The 23,538-nt window shown below is 39.6% G+C and overlaps 2 protein-coding genes across 2 annotated transcripts; both read left to right on the plus strand.

The window, feature by feature from the left end:
* Positions 1-16,045, plus strand: LOC115798647 (transient receptor potential cation channel subfamily M member 4-like). The gene is made up of 28 exons (XM_030755566.1): positions 1-315; positions 1,154-1,215; positions 1,323-1,500; positions 3,027-3,207; positions 4,243-4,412; positions 6,010-6,193; positions 6,634-6,698; positions 6,806-7,039; positions 7,577-7,679; positions 7,772-7,893; positions 8,071-8,370; positions 8,493-8,594; positions 9,928-10,056; positions 10,993-11,122; positions 11,280-11,425; positions 11,504-11,616; positions 11,737-11,838; positions 11,970-12,010; positions 12,095-12,333; positions 12,750-12,862; positions 13,067-13,199; positions 13,292-13,466; positions 13,631-13,796; positions 13,883-14,064; positions 14,383-14,515; positions 14,609-14,681; positions 15,381-15,474; positions 15,663-16,045. Exons 1-28 carry the CDS (start codon positions 226-228, stop codon positions 15,692-15,694), a joined length of 3,792 nt encoding a protein of 1,263 aa, XP_030611426.1. The 5' UTR covers positions 1-225; the 3' UTR covers positions 15,695-16,045.
* Positions 16,046-18,539: 2,494 nt separating this feature from the next.
* On the plus strand, positions 18,540-23,164 carry LOC115798724 (sarcoplasmic reticulum histidine-rich calcium-binding protein-like). The gene is made up of 6 exons (XM_030755672.1): positions 18,540-19,368; positions 21,220-21,338; positions 21,535-21,606; positions 21,716-21,770; positions 21,851-21,887; positions 21,983-23,164. Exons 1-6 carry the CDS (start codon positions 18,762-18,764, stop codon positions 22,002-22,004), a joined length of 912 nt encoding a protein of 303 aa, XP_030611532.1. The 5' UTR covers positions 18,540-18,761; the 3' UTR covers positions 22,005-23,164.
* Positions 23,165-23,538: the final 374 nt, after the last annotated feature.

The raw sequence follows: 23,538 nt of genomic DNA on the forward strand, positions 1-23,538 counted from the left end.
TGTAAGAATAGTTTGTGGCTTTCTGGCCCTTCCTGTTTCCAAAGTGTTTCTCCTGTGAAACCACACCCTCACCTGTGGCTGCACCTACTCTTTTGTGCACGCCTTGAAACGGCAGTAGCAAGGAGTGGGATTTCAACAGTAGGGTATTCGGTGAAAAATGGTCAGAAATAAGCCGTTTTAGTCCTTTCACACAAATTTCTCACTGAGAACGACGGAAAAGGAAACATGGAAAACTCAGGACCTGAAGAAGATGGAAGACTAGGAGAAGGAGGCGGGGGCAGCAGAGACGATATCTGCAAAAATGAGAAGGACCAGGTGGGTCAGGTTTGACTGAAATACTTGTGCTGCTGTTGTGATATCACGGTGGCGCTTTGACCAACAAATAAGTGAAGTTCCGAGTAACGGCCGTGAGCTGCCCACAGATAACATATGGGAGATAACATACGTCGTGCAAAACAGCAATGCAAACATGCGAGTTAACAAAGTACTACATACAGAACTAGCTAGCTTCCGTAGTCTTCTCTTGACGCAAAACCGGTCTAACCGGTGGCCGTTAAATCTAGCTTTATAACTGAAAACAGGTTCTAACACGACACTTAACCCAAGAAGTGAAAAAAACACATAAGAGACTAGGTAATATCTAGTACATCCAACATCTTAACAGCCAGAAGCTAATTAATTAACTAATTAGCAGTTAATTAATTAAGCACCGAGTCCCGTGGAGTGGCGAAATTAAGAGTGGCTGCGTTCCGTTCCGTTTAGATGCGCCAGTTGCGGTGGTCTTTACTCCGGTGTCCGCCGCTGGCTCAGATAAATGGAACGGGGCCATTTGCAGCTTTTTCAGTAAAAAGGCCTGTGGAGGAAATTGCGCGCACAATACAATACCGCTTGGTTAATAACATGGCAGCGATTAGCAATGAATACCCTGATGAAAATGTAAGGCCAATTTAAACGTTTAGTTTACAAGACTCCTTCATTTGACTTGTGGGATTTATACTCCTGCAGCACATGCAAACCCTCATCTGAGACAGAGTCAACAAGTGAACAGTTTTCTGCACCTTGCTGCCACATGCATAGGATTTTAGGATTAGAATTTAAATAGCTTCTGTATAAATTACTGTAAAGTACTATTAACTGTTGAAAATGCTTTCAGAGTTGGATCCCTAAAATCATCAAGAAAAGAGTGTGCAGCACCTTTGTAGAAGATTCTTCCAGGTACTGTGACCAACGCCTGTTGATGAGGACATGTCTGTATTTGGAACAGGCTTTTATGGTGATGTTTTTTTTTTGTCCCCCCCCCCCCCCCCCTCCACCTTTCTCAGAAACGGTAGTGTGTGTCAATGTGGGGGTGAGAGAGATGCTCATGCCTCTATGGATCTTGGTGACTACTTCAGCACTGCCATTGTGAACCAGTGGGAAAGTGCAAAGCACACCTCTGAACAGCCGACTGATGCCTTTGGAGAAATGCAGTTTGTTGGAGCCAGCAAGAGGCATAGCTATGTGGGTGCCTTTCTTATTTTAAATGTTTGAATGATTTAGCCATGCGCGTAATTTGGGGGGGGGATAGGGGGGGTTATGACCCCCCCAATAATCTGATCCAATCACTATAACCCCCCCCCCCCCCCCCCCATAAAGTCACATCATTTTGATTTACAAAAAACATCTTACATGAATAACATGTTATTTTTCTTTATTCATTATCAATTTGGGGTAAACTACTAGCATGTTTAATCATTTGGTAGTGTAACCCCCCCCTCTCCCCACAAAAACTTGGTATCACCCAACCCGCTTTCTCTACCAAGCAGCAGCTTTCGCTTGTGGAAGCAGCTGCTGGGCAGCGGGTGTAGTTTGAAAAAATGAAGAGCACAACACTCCTTGTGAAAAAAGCGGAAAAATAAAAATGAGGTAAATGTATTGTTAGCTGATGATTTAATAACTATGCCGCTGTGTATCAGACACACTATGAATACCGGTTCAGGTATTTTAGCTCCGTTAGACCTGCTCCTCCTAATCTGACAATGAGTCAAAGAAAAAGAAGATAAAAGTGGTTATTTGCACACATGCGGCACAGTACAATACCTGTAATATGTAATAAACTAAACTCATTAAACAAGTATATAGTTTTACTCAAGTGAACACACACATAACATTTTATGTATTTAGTTAGTAATGACTAATATTAGTACTGATAACAGGACTGAAGATGAGAGTCCCAGAAAGGTCCAGGATGAGACTCGTTATATTTTAAACACATCAAGTTAAAACCTTTTTCTCTACAGAACGTGTTTAATAGTAAAGATTGCATTAAACTCTCACATGCTCAGTGGAGAACAGACTGATGTAAAATATTTTATTTATTATATTTGGCAGGCCAAATTAAAACAGTTTCTTTAAAAGTGGAATGAGGGGCTGCAAAATTAGTAGTAAAACAAAACAGGTTCATGAAAGATACTTGTTACTGTTGGAAGAAATGTGAAAAATGTAAGCCTTTCCTTAATTGTTGAAGGTGCAGAGTAAATACAAATAAAGTTAAATAAATACATAGTAAAAGCATTACAATGTATTTCTAATACATTTCTAATTAACCCAAAATCTCCTGAATCCTTTTAGAAAAGTAAATGATGTAATAAATAAATAAATAGGCAGAGAGCTTAACCCCCCCCAATGTTGGACCCAAAGTTACGCCCTTGGATTTAGCTCAGAGTTTTTGAGCATGGTTTAAAAAGAAAGGTGAGTTAAATAAAGAGTCAGATAAACCCTGAGCTGTAGTAGTCAGTACTTATAATTTTCCTGACCTTCAACCTACTCCTCCTCCACCTAAGTAAACAAAGGCAGTACAGATCAAATGACAAGCTCCCTTTTTCCATTTTTTTTTTCCATAATTTTTATGACAGTTTACAGGTTGAAACAACCAATTTGCCATTTTAGCTTTAATACTAGTATGATCAAAGTTTGTTACTTTTGAAATCTTTGCACGTTGTTGACACATGTTTGTTTCTTTTAATCCATCAAATGTCTAATCTCAGTTCCTACGTCTGTCATGGAGCACTGAGCCTTCTATGGTATACACCATATTGACAGTCCACTGGGGTCTTCCTGCACCCAACCTGGTTGTTTCTGTTGTGGGTGGAGAACACAAGACACAAGTGAAGACCTGGGTACGGGAGGTCCTCAGGCAGGGGCTGGTAAAAGCCTCACAAAGCACAGGTAAACATTATGCAACTGGAGTGAAAAGCACTCCTTCAAGTGCTGCTACAATAGCGTGTCAAATTCATGTATGATGTTCACAGGGTGTCTGTAATATCTGAGATTTCAGCATGTAATTTCTGTTCCTCTTTGTTGAGGTGGTTTATCCTTGCTCAGCAGATGCTGTCATAATTTTCCAGACAGTACCCTATGCCATATAAAACAGGAACACTGAGTGGGTGTCAACGCTTGGCTTTTTTGGATTCGTAACCGGGGAAGGAATGGGGGAGTGGGGGTCAAAGTGCTGTTATAGTAAAGTCAGTGAATAAGCGTGTGAAGTTTGATGGGTCTATGCATTTGCAATGTGAATTTGAACACCCTAGGTCACATCGTTGCTGAGTTAGGGTCAACTTTAAAGTTTTTGTGGAACAGACGCTGGTGCCAAGGCTATGACAAATTATGCCGTCAGCTCCTTCTTGGAAGACGCTTCGCGCATGGTGGTTTTTAGCGGGAAGAATACAGCTGTTACAAAATGTGATCTTAGTGCACTATAATACTCCCTGGGGTTTTGTCCTATTTTTGTGCTACAATGGCCATTTCCTCCTTGGCTACTGTACCAAGTGCAGGTGGCACATGGCGATACTGATCTCCCTTAATCTAGGTCACTCACTGTTTTTGCAAAATAAATCCAGTCCAAAATGCACTAAAAAAACCTGCACACAAAGACACAAATGACTACATGGCTCAGGCTAACTAAACATGTTTGTTTGATAGGGTGGAGCCGTGAGAGCACACATGTTGCTTTTGTGCTTTAGAATTGTTAAAACATGTTTACAAATAACAAATGGATGTCTGCGGTTTAGTATACTTATTATAGAGGTTGAGGGGAACTGAAACAGCACTCATAGATCAGACATAGGAAATTGTAGCTATCAACCCCCCCCAAAGGAAAAAACAAAGAAAGAAAATACCAAACATTTTTTTTCCTTACTACAACACGACCCTGTAGGTGCTGTCTGATGCTTTCTCGCACTGATTTTCATCTATTCCTCCCAGGTGCATGGATCCTCACTACAGGTCTGCGCGAAGGTGTTGGCAGGTGTGTTGGTCAAGCTGTGAGAGATCATGCAACTGCAGCGTCTTCGGTATCTCTCAACAAGGTGGTAGCGTTGGGCATCGCTCCGTGGGGTTTCGTGTTAAACCGAGAACAGCTGGTCAAGCCTCAGGTAGTACAGGCACTCGTATTTACTCATTTCTCAAAGCACTGAAAAGTAGATTTTTGAATTGTGTGTGTGTGTTTAATAATATTACAGCAAAACTAGCAGTCTGATTCATACTGAAAGATGGCCAGTGACCCCCTAGATCAGTGGATTAAACTTTTGCCATAATTAAGTCAAACATTAAAAAAACAAACAAAAAACAAACAAACAAAAAACCCAGAAAAATTGAAAAAAGAAAAATCTTTGGCCCTCTGTAGTCTATGGGTGAATCCAAATGTACTATTTATTCAGCATCAGGACTCCATTTCAACTTGCATTGAAACTGTGAACTTCAAATAACGTAGTGTTGATAGTAAAACCAGAGTTATGATCAATAATTTATGCCATGCTTTTTCCTGTATATTGTTGCCACGTGGTGCACATTTAGTGCAGAAATAAATGGTAAAAAGGGATATTTGCTAGCAGAAAGGGCTGGTGAGCAAAAAAATATACATATGAGAGAGATGCATATCTATCTCTATATCTCTCTATCCATCTCTCCTTTCTTACTGGTGGAAAAGTGCATCACATCAACCAACCAAAAAAAATGTTACGTTTAGTGTGTTGTGTAGTCATGGACAAGGCAGATGATAGCTAAAAGCCACCAAAGGCAGACTCAAATGTAAACGCTGGAAGTGTCAGGCCTGTGATGTGCCCCTCTGTCTTGTGGAAGAAAGGAACTGTTTTTTTTGGAGCGTCACAAATAATTTGTGTGGCATCTTATTGTGACACCTGATTGTTCTGTCTGCATTTTAGTGTAAATATTTTTATATAACTTTGTTAAATTTGTGCATATTTTTTTGAAATGACAGCTTCTATTCAGGTTCTAAATAATAGTTTGTTAAACATGTTTGTGGTTAAAACAGTAAAAAAAAAATACATTTCTGCTTGGATTTTATCTGTTTTGTGTAATTTTTAGGTTCAATGTGTTAGTACCTTATGTCAAAATTGAAAAAAATAACTCTACACTCACACGTGTGAGGTTGTCCTAAAAAGAAAATGAGACCAAACAAGGCAAGGTAAACCATTTTTAAAGTGAAATATAAAGGTAAAAGTTAAAATTCAAAAACAGCCAGTTATACCCTAGACTCCATATAGGACAAAAAAAAAACAAAAAAAAAATCATATCTCCGTCAAAATCTATCACATTCATCTGATATTCTGTACACAGTTGTGGAGGGCCACAAACTAGTGCCAAACTGAACATGATCTGGATGTGATCCAGATTCTATACTTGCAGGCTACTTGAATTTAACATAGGAAACTCCACATAACTGGTATTTTTGGCTGTATCTCAGCTGAAAAAAGACACAGCATCCTCATTTGCTGCAGTAAAAGGCAGATCACTGTCGTCCGTGGACTTGTAACAAATATAACATTTGATTGAGATATGATCTGGATAGGTAAATATATGAGGCAACTTTTGACTCTCTAACAGTCTGATCACTCAGTTCCCCTGTTATTAACACGCCAAGAGTATCCACCAATTGCATGTCTCTAGTACACTGTTGAAATTGATCCTAAGTAAAGAGAGACTGGAATAACTGGTTTTCTTCTTTTGTAGGGGAGCTTTCCTGCAAAGTACTTTGTCTTCAATTCCTCAAGTCAGGACTCCTCTTGCTCCCTGGACAACAACTACCAGGCCTTCTTGTTGGTGGACGATGGGAGTGTGGGCCGCATAGGTGGAGAGACGGATTTCAGAGCCAGACTGGAGGAATATATCTCCCAGCAGCGCACAGGCATATGGGGTGAGAAATGGCACCATAAGCTGTTAAATGCAATATAATATTCACAATTATAAGATATTGTTTAGCAGCGGTAGATCATTTAAGGCCTCTAGGTAAAAGGGGAACCTACGCTTGAATACTGATGCCACATTATAAACACATTATCTTCCACTCATTGTGTTTAAATTAGACTCAAATTAGATTGTTTCCATAATATTTTTATTTGTTAATTGTTCTTTGAAAGTTGAGCTTGATTTCCTGCTATTTGACCTCTTGTCGTGATCCTTTGCATTATGGTTTGATAATTTTCTTTTTTTGGATCAATTGGAAAGAAGCCAGTGCATGCCATTGCATGCATTTTAAACAGAACTCAACATGTTTAGTCAAGCAAAAAAAAAAGACAAGGTGTCAACTGTTGCAGACTTGATTATAATCATGCTTGTTCTTGTATCTTTTTAAAGGAAGTGGCAGCATTGACATCCCTGTCATTTGCATGCTGATATCAGGGGAGACAAACATGCTGAAGGTACAGTCCCCGCTTTTTATGTTGACTGATTATCCCCTCAAAAATATTGTGACTTGATATTCAGATTCTGGAAATGTTTCTTTGATTGTTTTTGTAATGCCTGTCAGAGAATGGAACTCTCTTTGAAAAAGTCCATTCCCTGGCTGGTGCTTGCTGGTTCAGGAGGCTTGGCTGATTTCCTCAGTGATGTCTTGGAGAACTTGTCTCGACCTCCAGCTGTGCAGTCTTCTGTCGAAGGCAACAGTGAGGCAGCTCCCAGTGTGGATCTTACAGAGAGAGTGTCAGAACTGTTTAAAAAGTATTTTCCTTCAGAAGCAAAGACAGACAAAATAGTTGAACAGGTGAGTGAAAGTCAAATGGGTGAAAGCTGGCAGAAAGACTTCGTGTTTTAAAGACTGCATATTTGTTAGCTACTATTTCTGCTGCAACACAGTAACTGCATGCTTTTGTTAAGTTGCTTTTATAGAAACAAAACTGCATATATGCAATTGTCCAATAGCACTGGATGAAAATCAAAATCTAATGCATATGAGAACAGACTGATCAGCTCACCAAACAGCTCCTATATAAGCAGAGTTCTAGCTAGTGGTTGATCACCTGGTGCTGCACTGGGCTGAGAACTTCAATGGTTTGCTATCGGAGCTGTTTGCCATTACCATAATTGGAAAGCAGTCGATCGATCCTCCGATAGCACTGTGCTGTGAATTTTTTTTTTCTGGCTAGATCCCTGATAGGAATACTATTATTTGTGCAACTTTCATCTAATAGTCTTGAAAAGTTGGGTTTAAAATAAATAAATGCATTAGTGTAGTGTGTGCGGTCATGTGTCCAACATTCTTGTTCCTTTTGTCTCATTTTTTTTTTTTTTTTGCCTCCAGACTTTGAGCATTTACCAGAACAGGGAGTTGATTACAATCTACCATGGAGAGCAGGAGAGTCCAAATGACTTTGACATAGTTCTACTTAAAACACTTGTGAAAGGTACGTAGAAGTAGTCAGTAATTTTGCAGCGTTGCAGCAACATAAGCTTTTTGTCCTTATTTAGATTTTTGTGACATGCGTTTGTTTTTCAGCAAGCAAGCAGCGTGCAACAGTTGAGGAAAACCCTTACATTGATGAGCTGAAGCTAGCAGTCACATGGAACAGGGATGACATTGCCAAGAGTGAACTATTCAACGGATCTATCCACTGGAGGGTGAGGCCGGGAAAAGACATCACACAGATGTTATACTAAAAGAAAATTAGTGATGTGAAGTGTATTGTACCACTTTTGAGAGATAAAACACTTTACCTCTGATTTAAGGAAGAATATTTGGCATCAAAAATATTGACCTGTCTTAAAACAAATGATTGTCTTCCTCCAATCAAACAGTATGAAGATTTGGAAGACTCAATGACAGATGCCCTGATCAATGACAAGCCTCAGTTTGTTAGGCTTTTTGCTGAGAATGGTTTGAACATTCTGAGCTACCTAACGTATGGCAGGCTGGAAAGCCTCTATCGCGCTGTGCCTGGTGGAACGCTGCTCTACCAGCTACTCCAGGGCCGCCTAGCGGAGCGGCTGGGGAGTGCAGCATCTGTATCCCCATCATCGGACCAACTGGAATCAGCCACAAAAGCGGCGGCAGATAACTATCAGAGAGGATTAGTGAAAGAGGTCACCCTTTTTGAGGTAAATTTTTCTAATCAAATTGATTACGTCCTTTTCACAAGATATATATCAAGTATTTTCATAAAGAATGCAAAGAAAAGCTGATTGACTTGTGCTTATTGTCCCACACACTGTTTTCTCAGGTGTCAGGGGTCCTGAAAATGTTATTGGGTGATATCTGCCAGCCTTTCTACTACCAAGCTTTGGGTTTACAGTTCGGTTCATCCAAAAAAAAAACTCTAAGGGTACTTTTCAGAATGAGTGAATTATATACAGGGGTTGGACAATGAAACTGAAACACCTGTCATTTTAGTGTGGGAGGATTCATGGCGAAATTGGACCAGCCTGGTGGCCAATCTTCATTAATTGCACATTGCACCAGTAAGAGCAGAGTGTTAAGGTTCAAATATCAGCGTAAGAGCACAGTTTTGCTCAAAATATTGCAATGCACACAACATTATGCGTGACATACCAGAGTTCAAAAGAGGACAAATTGTTGGTGCACGTCTTGCTGGCGCATCTGTGACCAAGACAGCAAGTCTTTGTGATGTATCAAGAGCCACGGTATCCAGGGTAATGTCAGCATACCACCAAGAAGGACGAACCACATCCAACAGGATTAACTGTGGACGCAAGAGGAAGCTGTCTGAAAGGGATGTTTGGGTGCTAACCCGGATTGTATCCAAAAAACATAAAACCACAGCTGCCCAAATAACGGCAGAATTAAATGTGCACCTCAACTCTCCTGTTTCCACCAAAACTGTCCGTCGGGAGCTCCACAGGGTCAATATACATGGCCGGGCTGCTATAGCCAAACCTTTGGTCACTCGTGCCAATGCCAAACTTTGGTTTCAATGGTGCAAGGAGTGCAAATCTTGGGCTGTGAACAATGTGAAACATGTATTGTTCTCTGATGAATCCACCTTTACTGTTTTCCCCACATCCGGGAGAGTTACGGTGTGGAGAAGCCCCAAAGAAACGTACCACCCAGATTGTTGCATGCCCAGAGTGAAGCATGGGGGTGGATCAGTGATGGTTTGGGCTGCCATATCATGGCATTCCCTTGGCCCAATACTTTTGCTAGATGGGCGCGTCACTGCCAAGGACTACCGAACCATTCTGGAGGACCATGTGCATCCAATGGTTCAAACATTGTATCCTGAAGGCGGTGCCGTGTATCAGGATGACAGTGCACCAATACACACAGAAAGACTGGTGAAAGATTGGTTTGATGAACATGAAAGTGAAGTTGAACATCTCCAATGGCCTGCACAGTCACCAGATCTAAATATTATTGAGCCACTTTGGGGTGTTTTGGAGGAGCGAGTCAGGAAACGTTTTCCTCCACCAGCATCATGTCGTGACCTGGCCACTATCCTGCAAGAAGAATGGCTTAAAATCCCTCTGACCACTGTGCAGGCCCTACACCATACTAATAAATTATTGTGGTCTAAAACCAGGTGTTTCAGTTTCATTGTCCAACCCCTGTACTTGTGGTGAGATCATTTTTTTTTTGTTTTTGTTTTTTTTAATGGTTGAACTGATAATAAATATATATATTTTTTTATTCATCACCAGCGTGCCAGTAAGGTTGTGCGTGGAGATTCCATGTATCGGAAGATGCGATGCCGGGATCCCTGGGCTTCGCTTTTCATCTGGGCCATACTGCAGAATCGCCATGAAATGGCCCTTTTCTTCTGGGAGATGGTAAAAATCTCTGAGACAACTTGCAGAAAGTGTGTCTTACTGGTATTCAGTTGGTTTGAAACCCCCATTGCTCAGTTTCGATGCTGTTACCAGTTTAGGAGTGGTGCTTTTCCAAAGGGTCAGGCGATGAGGAGGTTATCTGGTAATTAACAGGAGAAGAAAATGAATAAAAATTTAAAGTTTTCAGTTAAAATTACTCTACAGTGGGCATCTGTGAGAATGTGCCATGACTGGATGCTGTTTGTCACATTAAAGTTGTTGGTGTTAATTACAATAAATTAATACTGTCTTATGATCCTAAGTCCTGATTATGGAAAATAATAATGTTAAGTCTTAATCTGAAAGTAAATTGTTTTTGAAAAAAAAAAAAAAACTATCATGAGTGATGGTGCAAATTAGTGTGGTGTGTTTAAGCATTTTAATTTTAAGTTGCTGTTAACAAGCTAGCCCTGTGCCGTTAACCTCCACACCAACCACCTGCCAAACCCTTACCTGTGGGCTTGGCAGATGGTTGGTGTGGAGGTTTTCAATGTCACTCCGTCTCTAGTGGAAATTTTCTCCCACTGACAATTTCCTGGACTACAGCTAGCAGTGATAATCCCTGTTCTGACCTGCATATTTAGTGTAGTGGGATGTGAACTAGTGCACCAATTGGTTTGGATTTTAGTTTAAATGTTCATCCAGCTTGCAATAGATTTAAATATGTAATACTCATATAAATAGCACCGTTAAGTATCCCCAGTTTACATTTACTGCAGCACAATACTAAGCAAATGTGTTCACAGTGATCTTTATCTGTGGTAGCAGACTCATTCAAAAGAGAGAATTGACATAGTGCAACAATTTTCAGAGCCCAGATGATTAGCTTTGATGCAACAGCCAGTATCAGATACAGTGAATTTTTTGCCCCACGTCTTTGCTTCATTTCCTTTGCAGGCAGGTGAGGCAGTACTGAGTGCTCTCAGTGGCTGTAATATGCTCAGAGAGCTGTCCAAACTGGAGGAAGAGACTGATACCAAACACTCCATGAAAGAGCTGGCTCAGAAATTTGAGAACCTGGCACATGGTAAATACAGTTTCCCTCTGCTGTTCATGTTCTTTTTTTTTTTTTTTTAACCTTTTCATCAACTGAACTTTGAAGTTTCCTTTCACCACCTGATGTAACACAGTAGTTATAAAACCTATCTAACTCTTTATCACATCTTGTGTACACTGTACCTTAGATGTCTTCAACTCTTGCTATCGGAGTAATGAAAACCGCTCCTTCACCTTGCTGATTAGAAAGTCTCCCATCTGGGGTGGCACCACCTGCCTGCAGATGGGCATGAGTGCTGATGCTCGGCTTTTCTTCAGTAATGATGGAGTACAGGTGTGACACATTTTTCATTCGTGTGATTGGCATCATTGTGAATAGCACATGGGCATTACATTTTCTCTCCTGTTCCAGTCTTTACTGTCCCAGATCTGGTGGGGTGATATGAAGAGGAACACAGAGGTTTGGAAGCTCTTGCTCACTTTCATCTGCCCCGTCCTCTGCTACACCAACCTCATCACCTTCAAGTAAAATGTTTTGTTTTGTGTTTTTTTTTTTTTTGCCATTGGCATCCACAAAATGAAAGGTTTGTAATTTTACTTTGATGACATTTTTAAATGTTTACTATACATTCCACTTTTTTATAGGAAAAAAGAAAATCAGCTTGAGGAGGGTGAGGATGAGCTGGGTCAGGACACAGACAGCCTCTATGGGACCACTGTCTTGTCTTTCTCTGACATCAGCGAAAAGTAATATTTTTATTTGCACGCATCAGTTTGTCAAGCAGTAATATTCCCCCCCCCCCCCCCCAATATTTTATGTCATTGCCTTGCATTAGCTAAAATGTACTGATTTACATAAAAATGTTTTGTAATAACAGTGATGGGGAATCAGAAGGTCAAAAGTTTATTGTCATAAAAGGTGAGTCCTGTTTAAGGAGCCACATTTAGCACATTCTGTCATTATAGTCACCTGCTCATCTGTGTTTATTAATTTTAATTACAGACACTTCTAAGCCATACAGACCACCAAAGCGTCCATTCATAGTGTCACGCTGGCGTCAGTTCTGGTTTGCACCGGTCACCTCATTTTTGGGCAATGTCCTGATGTACTTCCTGTTTCTCATGCTTTTTGCTTACGTGCTGTTGGTGGATTTCAAGCCCCCGCCACCCTTAGGCCCAGCCAACAGCGAATATGTGCTGTACTTCTGGGTATTTACCATTGTTTGTGAGGAGATTCGACAGGTGAGTTTTCCCTAAAAATGGTTAGTAGCTACATGAAATGTACAGAAAAAGCTGAAATAATTTGAAGCTTTTTATTTAATTGGAAACAATACAAAGATGATGACGACTGTATTGCTTTTGGAAAAATATATACCAGCACCACAGTTTAAAAATGTTAGAACTCTTGCAACAAAATTTATGTAATATGTTAAAAATAAAAAAATAACATGACTTGGGTGTAAAAAGAGCAGTGAGCTATTTAACTGGCAATTTTGGCCCACTGCTCTGGTCATTAATTCAGCCACATTGGAGGATTTTGAAACAACTAGGACTCTCCATTTTGCAAATTAAAAAAAATAAATAATAATAATACAAAGTTTTCTTTTATGGTTCTAATGACTTTTAAAAAAAAGTTTATTATTGTCTTTTTCTTCAAGACCTATTTTTTAGGGACGACTTGGTGTCAAAGGTTCAGACTTTACATTCAGGATGTGTGGAATAAATGTGACATGACTGCTGTCAGCCTGTTCATTATAGGACTAATCTGCAGGTATGGACATAAACATGATGGATTTTAAACCTGGATCAATCAATCAAAACAAATTTTTAAAAATTCCACGGTATTTTAATGACAACTGGTCATTGCAAAATTATAACATTTCTGAAAGGATTTTGTGTTGTCATAGGTTAATTTATGGGTGTGCCACTGGGTGGTGCTGTTACCACACTGATGTGACATTACTGTGTGTTTCAGGATGTTCCACTGGTCCCATGAGTTTGGCCGGGACATCCTTTGTTTGGACTACATGGTTTTCACCCTTCGCCTCATTCACATTTTTGTCATTCATAAGCAGCTTGGGCCAAAAATCATAATTGTGGGAAAGATGGTGAGAGCGTTGCCATCAGCTGACATTGTACCACTGGTACACTTTTTATGTTTACATATATATTGACAACGTGACAATTTTCTCTCGCTCAGATGAAGGATGTGTTCTTCTTCCTCTTCTTCCTGGGTGTGTGGCTCCTGGCATACGGAGTTGCCCATCAGGCTCTGATCTACTCCTACGACCCAAACCCAAATCGCATTTTTCGGAGAGTTTTCTACAGGCCATACTTGCACATCTATGGACAGATCCCCGTGGAAGAGCTGGATGGTACAAGTGTTTGTGCAAGTGGCATAAAAATAGAGAAAAATTTTGTCACTATGTGAAAACTGTTTAAAAATGCTGCCCCCCCCCCCCGCACAACAATTCAAAACTGAGTGTTGTAATTGTAACCATTTCTTTTCTTTCCTCCTCTAATTTCTGCTTTGTGACAGTGGGCAAGGGGTGGGATGTAAACTGCACAGACGACATGACTTTGATTGACAAAGGTGAAGAGCCGTGCAGAACTGAGGATAGTAACTGGCTGGTAGTGATTTTGCTAGTCACATATCTCCTGGTCACCAACATCCTGCTTATCAACCTGCTCATTGCCATGATTAGGTAAAGAACAAGTCTCTGTGGCTGCTTTCACATACAAAGTAGTTCTGCTCAATTCAACTGCTTCTGATCTGCTTGTGTCCACACAGCTACACTTTCAGTAAAGTGCAGGAACACAGTGACATCTACTGGAAGTTCCAGCGTTACAACCTGATTGTTGAGTACCACTCTCGTCCTTCCTTGGCTCCTCCTTTCATTATCCTCTCACACATCAACCTCTTTATCAGGAGGAACATTCGCAAAGTGCCTTCTGTAAAGATCCAACACTTTGGTCAGTATTTGATCAGGAGTCTTGTGCTTTATTAATGAAGTTATTGTCCAAATGTACATCAAATGCTGAATAATGAACCAACAGCTTATTGGAACTGGGTAATTTCTTAAATGTCTTCTTGTTGGTACTTTTTTTTTTTAAATTAGTGGCTGCCTTTTTATCACTTTCTCACTCAAATTGGTGACATCTAATGGTTAATAAAAGAATGGACTCTTTGTTTACTTGCACACTGACTCCTGGGATCCTTCCTGAGTTGTTCAGGAAACACACAGGATGAGTTGAAAGTTAATGACTTCTAACTTTTGCCTTTTCTGACAGTGTTGGAGTTAGATGCAAAGACGGCTAACCGATTAACAACGTGGGAAACGGTTCAGAAGGAAGACTTCCTGGCCACTCGAAACAAGATGCAGAAAAACAGTGACTCAGAAAGGCTCAAACGAATGTCTGCAAAGTGAGAACACCTTCCTCACACTACTGTATCAGCAAATTAAATAACTTTCTGGCTCCATCATATTGAAGTAAGTTCATCTTTGGTTTTGTATAGGGTAGATGGTGTGCTTAAACATGTGAGTGAAAGCAGAGGCTTTGAACACAGGCTACGGGCTCTGGAGAATCAGGTAACACTGAAGCTCTCATTATTTTTTACCCTTTGAGTCACTTTTGATACATATGTGGAACTGCTGTGGAAGAGCATGTCTGCTCACTCAAACTGTTCTATGTAAAGGTTAAAGCACCGCTCAGCAGATTAGTTTTGATTGGCATAATAACAGGATGGTGGAACACAGGGAAAACTAGACAGAAATATATTTTTGGTCAACAGTGCTTAAACCTCATAAAGTTAACTTTCTGGGCTTCCTGCACATCAGTCAACACTTGGTATGGTACATTGTTGTCTTTTATTGGGTGTTTGCTGGTAGGTGGATTTACTTTTTGGCCACTAGATGGAGCCCGACTAGCTGTATTTGCTCTGCTTGCAGTAACTGGTGCTGGTCTCATGTTTAACAGCCAGATATGAGTGGTATCAAACCCTTTTTTTTTTTTGATGCAGCTACTTCCTGATTTAAGATGATTTTCTCTTATCGGAGATCAAAAACTAATCTTAACTGTTACCATGGGCATAATCTTATTCTCACTGTTTTCAAAATGTCAAAATATTACTTTAAGCAGATATTCAAATGGGACTGCGTAGTATTTATCTGAGAGTAAAGATTCTGTTTCTTGAATTGTTATAGAAATGTGGCAATGAACAGAAAAAAAATGTGAGAATTCATCTTTTCTAATATACAGCTTTATGCTCTTCTGCTCTTTCTTCTCAGATGGAATATTGCTCAAATGCTCTCAGCTGGGTTGTGGATACTTTAGCAGAAGGAAGCACATTCAAACCTCCTCGTCCCCCACCTACATTACGAGGTACTTACTTATTTACCATTATGAAATCAGTTATGTGCTTCTAAATGAACCTGCAAGTTAGAAGTTTGCATATTGCTTTCACCCAGCTTGATTTATCCAAATATTTGTTGCTTTTAGCCTTTTATAAACCTTTTTATAATAAATTAAAATTTGTATTCTCACTTATCTTACTCTGTTCTTCTGTACAGATGCGGCCCCCTCCTCTTCTAACTCAACTTGATTTAATCTTTGCTTCACTCAGGTTCAGGCAAAAACAAAAATGGAGCACGCTTTTTTGAGAACTTCTATGCAATCAACCACCAAGAACCTCAATTGGCTCAGTTCTAAGCACCAAACTGAAAAAAGAAGTCAATGCATTTATAATTTACATTAGTTACTAGCAAAGTACATGACATTTTTATTGCTGTTTTTTTTTTTTTTTTTTTTAATTTTTAGTCTGATTTTCTGTAATGGTGTCTACAAAGTGGTTATATTAAGAGCTTGTATTTACAATTGTTCATTTACACCATAAATATATGCCATATTTGTATATCTGGGTTATTGTTCTTTTGAATAAAGTTTTCATACAGTATAATTTCATTCTTACTAGTACAAAAGAACAAAAGAATAACAGTTGTTCAACAATGTAAATATTTAATTATTTACTTTTTTGGTGCTGACAGTTAGGTGAGAAGTTAGCCAAGCTTAGCTAAACAACAAGACTGGCTACAGATGTAACATTTTATTTGCTGAGAGGCAGATTTTGTTCTTTTTGAGGTAGCTGTTTATTTCTGTTTCTAGCTTTATTCTAAGCTAATGGCTTCTGGCTCCTGCATTACAGTTAGTCTAATTAACTAATTAGCAACATGCTAATGATGCTGTGTTCTCTGGTTTAAAGAGGAGAGGGACCATCTGTCTTGGTATCAGCTCTCAGTTCAAAACCTGCATCTCTGATGGTACAGGGATGCATAAGTGCATACTGCAGCTTCTACTCTTTATTGTAGAAGAATCTGTGATGAACTGGCCTGTCAGCAGTCTAGATCAGTCTGGTTTCACCAGTTGAAAACTTTTGAAACATCATAAAATGAAAAAATATGACAAAGAAGACTTGATTAGCTAGCATCATACGTAAGGCCAAAATGGGACGCCGTTCATCTCCTAGAGGTCCAGCAGCTGCTCTCCTCAGTTCTCAGAACTTTACAGACTGATGTTAAAAGAACTGCTACACAATTGTAAACATGGCTCTGTCCAAAGGCTGTCCATACATTTGAGTCATCAATTCAAATTGAGCCAATATTTGTCATGAAATAGTAAAATGTCTGTTTAAACAGCTGATATGTTTTCTGTGTTCTATTGTGACAAAAATATGGGTTTGTGTTTTGCAAATCATTGCATTCTGATTTGTTTACATTTTAAAGTGTCCCAAGATGGAATTTGATTGGGGGGGGCAAAGAAAAAAAGTCACGTGTTCTGTAGCAAGTGGTAATTGGGTAAATAACCTCGAGTGAAACAGCAAAACATGACATATTGGACCATTTCATTATTATTTAACAAAAACGAAATAATCTTGAAGAGTTGCACGGAAAAACTAAGTCCACCCTTACTGCTTCTGTATGAATAAACAGAGTAAATCACAGCAAGTATGACCAAATCTGCAGGAGCGTATGTTTCAGCAGAAGGCCACACTATTTCCAGGAGTCGATGTCCCAGCAAGAGAAATTGCATACAATTGCTGCATTTCAGCTGTTAAGGGCCTCATTTGCATGTTAAATGTTAAAATTCATGACAGTACAATTAGAAAAAGACTGAACAAGTGTGGCTTGTTTGGAAAGGTTGCCAAGAATGGCTCTTTTGGTGTGATTGCTTTTAATTTTGGTCTTGTTATGCTCTGTTATTGCTCATGATTCGCATGTATGCGTTCACTTGTCTGTACTGAATCAGTCGTATTTGTCTCTTTAGTTGTTATATTGGTACGTGTTCTATTTGGTGTAACTTCAGCTGCTCTCTTGACCAGGCCTTTCTTGGATAAATTAAAGATAATGAAAAAAATGTTTTGAATGGGGTCATTAAAATAAACTTGAAAGAAACTTGACCATTCGCCATGAATAAATATATTAGAATTGGTTACAGAACATGGGAGTGTGATAGCTCAATCTACTGTGCAGATACACTGGATTGCAAAAGTATTCATACCCCTTGAACTTTTCCATACTTCATGATGCTGTTTACTCCTCAATATTCTCTTAACCAACCTCTGAGGCTGTCACGGAGCAGCTGTATTTGTACTGAGATTAGATTACACACAGGTGGACTCTTTTTAGTCATTAGCAGTCATCAGGCAACTTCTGAATGCAGTTGGTTGCACTCAGAAAAAAGGGGGCTGAATACTTTTGCACACTGCACTTTTCAGTTTTTTATTTGTAAAAAATGTTTTGAATCATGTATAATTTTCGTTCCACTTCACAATTGTATACCACTTTGTGTTGGTCTTTCACATTAAATTCCAGTGAAATATATTTATGTTTGTGGTTGTAATGTGACAAAATATGGAAAAGTTCAAGGGCTATGAATACTTTTGCAAGCCACTGTAAGTGTGGATAATGTTAAAGGAGCATGCTGGTGCTGAGTTTCAGTATACCATGGCTCTATTGAAGGTCACATAGTGGAGCAAGCTATTGAAGGAGCCTTCACTGTAAATAGTTAGCTGGGCCACCTGTCAATTGCAGGAGCAGCAGCTCAAACTGAGAGGCAGTGTCATCACTTTCAGCCTTGCTGCTCTTTGATCTACAGTAGTTGACTGTGGCACTGTGTGGGAGAATTTAAAAAAGTTTATAATAATCCTAAATCTAAGTGTTCACCACCTACTGGTGCCAAAGTTAAAAAAAAAAAAAATTGAGCTCACACTTTTTCCCACCCCCCTGCAGTCCAGTAGCCCCCTCCCTAGTCTACCAAATGCATACGCCCACCTCTCTGATGCTCGGTGTTAAGGGCTTCAGGAGCATTCTTCCTCGACATGTGCCTCTGTCACTCACGTACATGCAGCTGCACAACTAAACCCCACACACAGTTATGTTTCCACTGTGTCCTCTGTGCTCTCAGCACAAGGCTGGCACGCTGCTCTCTGTGAACACAGCCCTGCTCTCCCTGTCTCTTGACAGCCTGGAAAAAAGACCTCAACACTAATCCTAAATTGTCTGCAGCTTTAGCAGCTTTTCTTTACCTCCATCGAAAGTTTTTGGTTTTTGGTGGAAGGATAGAGTGAAAAGAGTAAGGCAGTCTTCCATTTCCAAAGCTGCATTTCGTCCAAGATGGCACCTGTGAAATTTTGGGTGGCAGGACTCCTGCTTGTGCTCCTGTGCCCATCCCAGGTCCCTTTCTCTGCTGTAGTAAGTGCCCAAGACTTGAGTGAATTGGAGGAAAGCCTCCATGCTAGAAATGCTGAGGAGGCTGTGGCTGAAGAGGGAGAAACAGCTGAGGGTGATGATGGCACTGAGGAAGATGATGAACAGTTTGCAGAGGAGAAAGATGATGAAGAATCAGATAATGAAGTAGGGGCTGATGAACAGGTTGCAGCAGATGAAGAACAGAAGGCTGAGGAGGATGAGGATGATGATGATGATGAGGAGACAGCAGAGGAAGAGGTCAATGCTGATGATGAGGAAGAGGAGGAGGAAGAGGAAGAAGATGAAAATGAGGCTGCTGATGGAGAAAACGAGGATGATGAGGAAGAATATGCAGCAGACGAGGAGGACGAGGATGAAGATGCCGATGAGAAGGATGTCGAGGAGGCTCATGAGGAGGCCGAAGCTGATAATGAGGAAGAAGAGGAGAATGAAGCAACTCATGGAGAGGAGGAAGAGGAGGCTGACGGTGCTGAAGAGGATACACCTGAGGATGACGCCGAGGATGAAGATGGTGAATCCACTTTTTAAAAACAAAACAAAACACATTTTGCAACATATTTATGGTTTAGCAATGTACCAAACAGTGCAGTATTTAAATACAAGTTACAACAAATAACCCTCTGAGTGAATCTGTGCTCTACAGTAGCTCGCTGACATTGTTAGGTGTACTGGAGCTACTTTAGGAACACTGTCATACATATCACTCCTAAAATAGACTGGTTTATCTGTGTGGTAGCTGGAACCCAACAGTATATAAACCATCTATTCCATTTGTTGAATCAATGTGGCTTTTGAGACCATAAGCAAGCACCAAACATTGACTTACTTCATACTAGAAAAAGAATTACAGCAAATAAAAAATCTAGGATACAAAAAACTTTTATGGCCCAAATTTGCTTCTTGTTTAAGTATTTATCTACATAAAAGGGAAAAGGTAATTAAAATACTTTGGAAATGATGCTGTAGTTCAACAAGTGTGCAAATTACTGCAAAATGTATTTAAACTACTAGTTCAATTACATTAGTTCACTAATGCCAGCACAAGCACTGTAGCTAAAATACCTCTCTGAATACTGAAGTTATAAAAAGTTTCAACTTATACTCACAGGCCACTTTATTAGATACACCTTGCTATTACTGGGTTGGATCCCCTTTTTCTTTCAGAGCTGCCTTAATTGTTTGTGGAATAGCTTTAGCAAGGTGCCGAAAACAACAGAGATTTTGGTCCATATTGACGTGATATTGTCACGCAGTCAGCTGCACATCCATGATGCCAATCTCCCCCCTCCACCACAATCTAAATGTACTCTATTAGCCTGAAATCTGCTGACTCAGTGTGTACAATGTACAGTGTTTGAGATGATTTGAGCTTTGTGACATGGGGTGTGATCCTGCTGGAAGCACCCATCAGAAGATAGGTATACTGTGGCCATTAAAGGACCCAAAAATGTGTCAAGAAAAATCCCCCCACTATTACTCCTCCACTCCCAGCCTGAAGCTTTGATATGCAGCATACTTTTATGTTATTAATGCCAAATTCTGAGCCTACCATCTGAATGTTTTCTTTTATTATTATTATTTAGTCATTGTGCATGGACTGTAGCCACAGTTTCCTGTTCTTAGCTGACAAGCGCGGCACCCAATGTGGTCTTCTGCTACTGTAGCTATTTGCTTCAAGGTTCAATTTGCTGTGCATTCAGTGATGCTCTTCTGCATTCCTTTTTTGTAATGAGCAGTTATTTGAGTTACTGTTGCTTTCCTATCAGCTTGAAGCAGTCTGACCATTCTCCTTTAACCTCTGATATCAACAAGGCATTTTGCTTAGAGAACCGCCACTCACTGGATATTTTCTCTTTTTTGGATTATTATCTGTAAACCCTAGAGATGGTTATTTGGGAAAATTTCAGTCGAGCAGTGCTCCCCTCTGGCACCAACAGTCATGCTACATCCAAGTCACAACTCGCCTTTCTTTGCTGTTCCAATGCTTAATTTGAACTCCAACAGCTAACAATTTTGACCATCCAGTTGCCACCATGTGGCTGATTGATTAGATATTTGCAGAGCAGCTGAACAGGTGCACCTCATGAAGTGGCCGGTGAGTGTCTTTGCTAAATTTGGATATGATTACATGGGAGACCAAATGAAGAGTAATAGACATTTTGACCTTTCATCCTGCTTTCGTTATAAATATTTACCTGTGAGTGTCCACTGTTTTAAACCGTGAGCGCTGTAGCACTGTGAGAGAAGAGACCATCCTTTAGACATTTTAAAGTTTGCTGGCCTTGAAGCATTGATACATCAGCTACATATGTGTATGTTGCTCTGATAAAGATACTTTCCTAATTCTGTGGACCTTTTATAGATGAGTCTGAAAGTAAAGACACAAATGAGAACCAGGGTGACTCCGACGAAAAGGAGGCCATTGCTGCCACACCACAGTTCCACTCTGGGTCTTTGTGTAGTGTCTGCTCCATCTGTGAGGTAAAAACGACACGAGGGAAACACACTTTATCTGTGTATCTGCCCTGTAATCAAAAGGAAAGCTACACTTGTGTTTCACATAATTTAAATAACCTACTACACATATTAGGAAGTCCTGCTTTGTGGCATATGTCCTGACAATATACTGCATTCATGGCTAATAGCTCTACGTTGTGGGTCCCTTCCCATCTTGTAGCATTGCTCTGATAATTGTGCCAAGTGCCCTTGTGAAGAAGGAGATGAGTCAGATCACTGTGCACACTGCCAAGTAAGCATGTTGATTTCAAAAAGATTATAACTGCTGTAAAAATACACAACCCTTCATTTATCCTCTTTGTGTTCATTATTTTCTCTTTTTTGTTTGCTTCATTTTCCAGGACTGCTCATCCTGCTACATTTGTCCCATTCTTTGTGACACAGTGTGCACACCTGGTAAATGCTGGTTATGATTATGTGGGTGTACTACTTTGTATTTCCAGATTTTATTAACTTTGGTTTGTATTTTTCTTCAGGTGGCCTTGTTGATGAGCTAACCGGGTCCCTTTTTCAGTAAGACTCTTCACATTTCACAACACAGTATCATTCATAGATATGGTTTTGCTGTACTACTGGGTTTACTCGAGCTCTGGTTTTTGTTTTTGCAGGACTGTTGCCTCACTCCTCTAAGCTCCCTGCAAACTGTGTCCATTTGGTCAATCAGGATGTGGTTCCTAGGAGGTTGTCATGAATTATGCAAACAAAAGCAGAAATGTATTTATGTTTTTAAATCTCACTTAAATAAATCTTTAACTAGTCTTGTAAGAAGAACTTAGATTGCACAGGTTTTCCGTTCATAATTTGTTTGTTGTCTTGTTTCTTAGTGTGTGTGTGTGTGTGTGTGTGTGTGTGTGTATGTGTATGTGTATTAGCATTTCTACTAAAGTCCCCAAAATTCCATAAGGTGATATTTTTACCTCTGCCAAAGAGATTCTGTGATTGGTTCAAGTTTGTGTGTTTGCCTGTCTGTTTGGTAGCAAAATTACTCAATAAAATATGAACAGATTAGTATTTAAATTTTAGAAGTGGGTAAAAGTAATTCACTTTTGGAGTAGGTCTGGATCTTGATCTAAGAAATATATTTTTTGAAGAATTATTTTCCATTGTGAGGTAGGGCAAAATTGTATATTTACATTTCCAATTAGATTTCAAATTGGAAAAAAAAAAAAAAAAATGAGAACATTAACCCGATTTCAAGAAAATATCCCAACTAATCTGGATCCAGATCTCCATCTGGATACAGGAACTGAATCTGTGCAAGGTTGCAGCCATCTATGAAATGTTTTTCCTTTTTTATTTAACTTGTAAGCATTGATGTTAAATTAGGCTAAATTATTTCACCCTTATATTAAACCAGTGCTGTATATCCACCTGAGTGATTACTATGTTCTGAAAAAAGGCCTGAACCCATGTTCTGTGTCTCCCCCATGCTGGTTTATTGTTGTATACACAGAAGGCCCCCTCCCATTGCTTACCATAGTCTATATTACTAACGTGAAACATACTGAGGCAGTTTGTCGCCCTTTCCTCACTGATGGACTAAATGGAAACAAGTTTTTAATGTGACACTTCAAACCAATGCATCACTTTTCAAGCCTTAGAGACCTGAATTCTGGAGAGTAAAGGTTTGATCTGTCAGACTTTCAGCAGTTCCCCTTGAAGATGTATCTCCCCACTCTTGTACTGATGTTTTCTCTTAACCAGAATTCAAACCTGAAATATTTTATCCAGGAATAAATATAAAATATGAAGATAAGCTGCAATGAAGCAGTCATGTGGACAATTTTAATGAGTGCTAATTGAGTCGCCTTGAGGTGACTATTTGTTGTAATTTGGTGCTATATAAATAAAATTGAATAGATCTGGTAAATCTTCTTCAGAGTGGGATATGTTTAATAATATAAGTGAAATTCGCTCTCTCTGCCTTTGATGCATTTTACTGTACCTCAATTACAAATCTAACCAAATTAACATCAAGCTGTTTGGAAAAATGCTGAAGAAAAAGCTTTGTCTGTTATTTAATCTGGATTAGATATCAGTTAATTCATCACTTAGTCATAAAGAGTAGCCCAACAAGTAAACGTGACTTCTGTTATCCTGTCTGTGTTGGAATCACAAACAACTGCAGAGGCAGACTCTTAAACAAGCAGCAAAGCATCAGGAG

This window comes from Archocentrus centrarchus, chromosome 19 (assembly GCF_007364275.1).
Source record: "Archocentrus centrarchus isolate MPI-CPG fArcCen1 chromosome 19, fArcCen1, whole genome shotgun sequence".
Lineage (NCBI taxonomy): Eukaryota > Metazoa > Chordata > Actinopteri > Cichliformes > Cichlidae > Archocentrus > Archocentrus centrarchus.

Coding starts and splice junctions, on each gene's coding strand:
- LOC115798724 (XM_030755672.1), top strand. CDS start 18,762: ATGGCACCTGTGAAATTTTGGGTGGCAGGACTCCTGCTTGTGCTCCTG. Junction 21,771..21,850: donor TGACACAGTGTGCACACCTG/GTAAATGCTGGT, acceptor ATTTTTCTTCAG/GTGGCCTTGTTGATGAGCTA. Junction 21,888..21,982: donor CTAACCGGGTCCCTTTTTCA/GTAAGACTCTTC, acceptor TTGTTTTTGCAG/GACTGTTGCCTCACTCCTCT.
- LOC115798647 (XM_030755566.1), top strand. CDS start 226: ATGGAAAACTCAGGACCTGAAGAAGATGGAAGACTAGGAGAAGGAGGC. Junction 7,894..8,070: donor ACGGATCTATCCACTGGAGG/GTGAGGCCGGGA, acceptor CCAATCAAACAG/TATGAAGATTTGGAAGACTC. Junction 14,516..14,608: donor CTCAAACGAATGTCTGCAAA/GTGAGAACACCT, acceptor GGTTTTGTATAG/GGTAGATGGTGTGCTTAAAC.